The sequence below is a fragment of the Nicotiana tabacum genome, chromosome 3, assembly GCF_000715075.1.
Source record: "Nicotiana tabacum cultivar K326 chromosome 3, ASM71507v2, whole genome shotgun sequence".
NCBI classification, from domain to species: Eukaryota; Viridiplantae; Streptophyta; class Magnoliopsida; order Solanales; family Solanaceae; genus Nicotiana; species Nicotiana tabacum.
The window spans coordinates 89,612,249-89,613,852 of record NC_134082.1 but is presented as its reverse complement, the minus strand read 5'-3'; the positions used below and the strand labels follow the sequence as shown (position 1 = coordinate 89,613,852).

Below are 1,604 nucleotides of genomic sequence, written 5' to 3'. Positions count from 1 at the left end.
ATGTCTGATATGCAGAAGGTAACTATTTTCCTTCAGTTTATGTTCTCCTTCATTAAATAGTGTTATGTTCTCCTTCATTAACTAGTTTTCTGTTCTCCTTCATTAACTATTGTTCAGTTCTGCTTCAGTTGTTCTATTTTTATTGTTCTATTTTATTGATCTGCAAGAAACTTGTTCTGTTTTTATTATTCTCCGGAAAGTAAATATTGTTCTGTTTGAGTGAATGCTGCAGGGTTTAATTAATGATGTAAGAGACTTGTTGCCTGAGTGTGAACACATGATGTGTGCTAGGAACATCCTTGCAAATTTGTCAAAAGAGTGGAGAGGATTGGAGAGGAGAAATACTTTCTGGAGATGTGCAAGGGTTTCTAGTATTGCAGAATTGAATGACCAACTTGATATGCTAGACAAGCTTGGGGATGACATATGTGAAAGTTTACTCCACTATAGAAAAGAAACCTGGTGCAGAGCTTATTTCAACTGTGATAGAAAGTGTGATGTAATTGACAACAATATGTGTGAGACTTTCAATTCCTGGATTTTGGCTGAAAGACACAAGACAATCATCACAATGTTAGAGGAAATCAGAATTAAGCTGATGATTAGGATAGGTAAGATGAGAGAGTTCTGTGAGACATAGATATGTGATATCTCCCTAATAGCAATTAAGATTTACCAGGATAATGTAGCTAAGTCTATGAAGTGTACTCCAAGATGGAATGGTGAAACATGCTATGAGATTGAAGATCCTAAATACAAGCATGTGGTATCCTTAGTGAATATGACCTGTAGTTGCAGAGCCTGGCAGTTAAAGGGTATCCCTTGTTGTCATGCAATTGCTAGCATGCATTTCAAGGACATGGAACCTATTCACCACATTGCACATTGGTATCGTAAGTCCACTTACTTGAAGGTTTATTCAACCTTTATCCAGCCTGTGCCATGTATGAAACAATGGCCATCTTCAGGCCACCCCCTATTGAACCTCCCCCTATTAGAAACATGCCTGGAAGACCAAAAAAAATAGGAAAAGAGAAGAAACTGAACATCCAAAATTTGGCAAGATTTCAAGGATAGGTATGGATATGACTTGTTCCCTTTGTGGTGTGTGTGGACACAACAAAAGGGGATGCCCCAGTAAAAAATCTGCTGCTGGAAATGCCACTGCTGGAAATGCCACTGCTGAAAATGCCACTACTGGAAATGCCATTGTTGGAAATGCTACTGCAGGAAATGGTAGAGGAAGAGGAAGAGGAAGAGGAACTAGTACTACTACATCATCTAGTTCACAATCAGCAAGAGGCAGAGGTGTTTCTGCAAAAGGTAGAGGGGTTGGAAGAGGTAGAGGCAGTGGTTTTGGGTTGTTTCAAGCAAGGAATGGGTTCACTTCTTTTACTGTAAGTGAACTAACTAAAGGTATAATTAGTGTATCTTCCTTCTATTGAATGTAATGTTGTAACTAAGTATACTTTACTTTGGCAGAGTGGAGGACAAAATCCAAGGGTCATTAGCACCGAAACTAAGACTAAGAGATCTACAGCTTCAACAGAGGAATGTGCTTACCAACCAAGAAGTGCCGGTTTGAGGTGGATGGGCAAAAAAGC

The 1,604-nt window shown here is 39.1% G+C and overlaps 1 protein-coding gene across 1 annotated transcript; it reads left to right on the top strand.

Moving 5' to 3' along the window:
* LOC142176618 (uncharacterized) lies at nt 1-1,077 on the top strand. Its single transcript, XM_075244652.1, has 4 exons — nt 1-18; nt 233-611; nt 663-893; nt 935-1,077. The coding sequence occupies exons 1-4, from the start codon at nt 1-3 to the stop codon at nt 1,075-1,077; spliced, it is 771 nt and encodes a 256-aa protein (XP_075100753.1).
* Nucleotides 1,078-1,604: the final 527 nt, after the last annotated feature.

Bases quoted from the DNA above. Each gene is read 5' to 3' on its own strand.
- LOC142176618 (XM_075244652.1), top strand. The intron at 612-662 runs GTAAGATGAGAG...TCTCCCTAATAG, and splicing joins TAAGCTGATGATTAGGATAG to CAATTAAGATTTACCAGGAT. The intron at 894-934 runs GTAAGTCCACTT...ACCTTTATCCAG, and splicing joins CCACATTGCACATTGGTATC to CCTGTGCCATGTATGAAACA.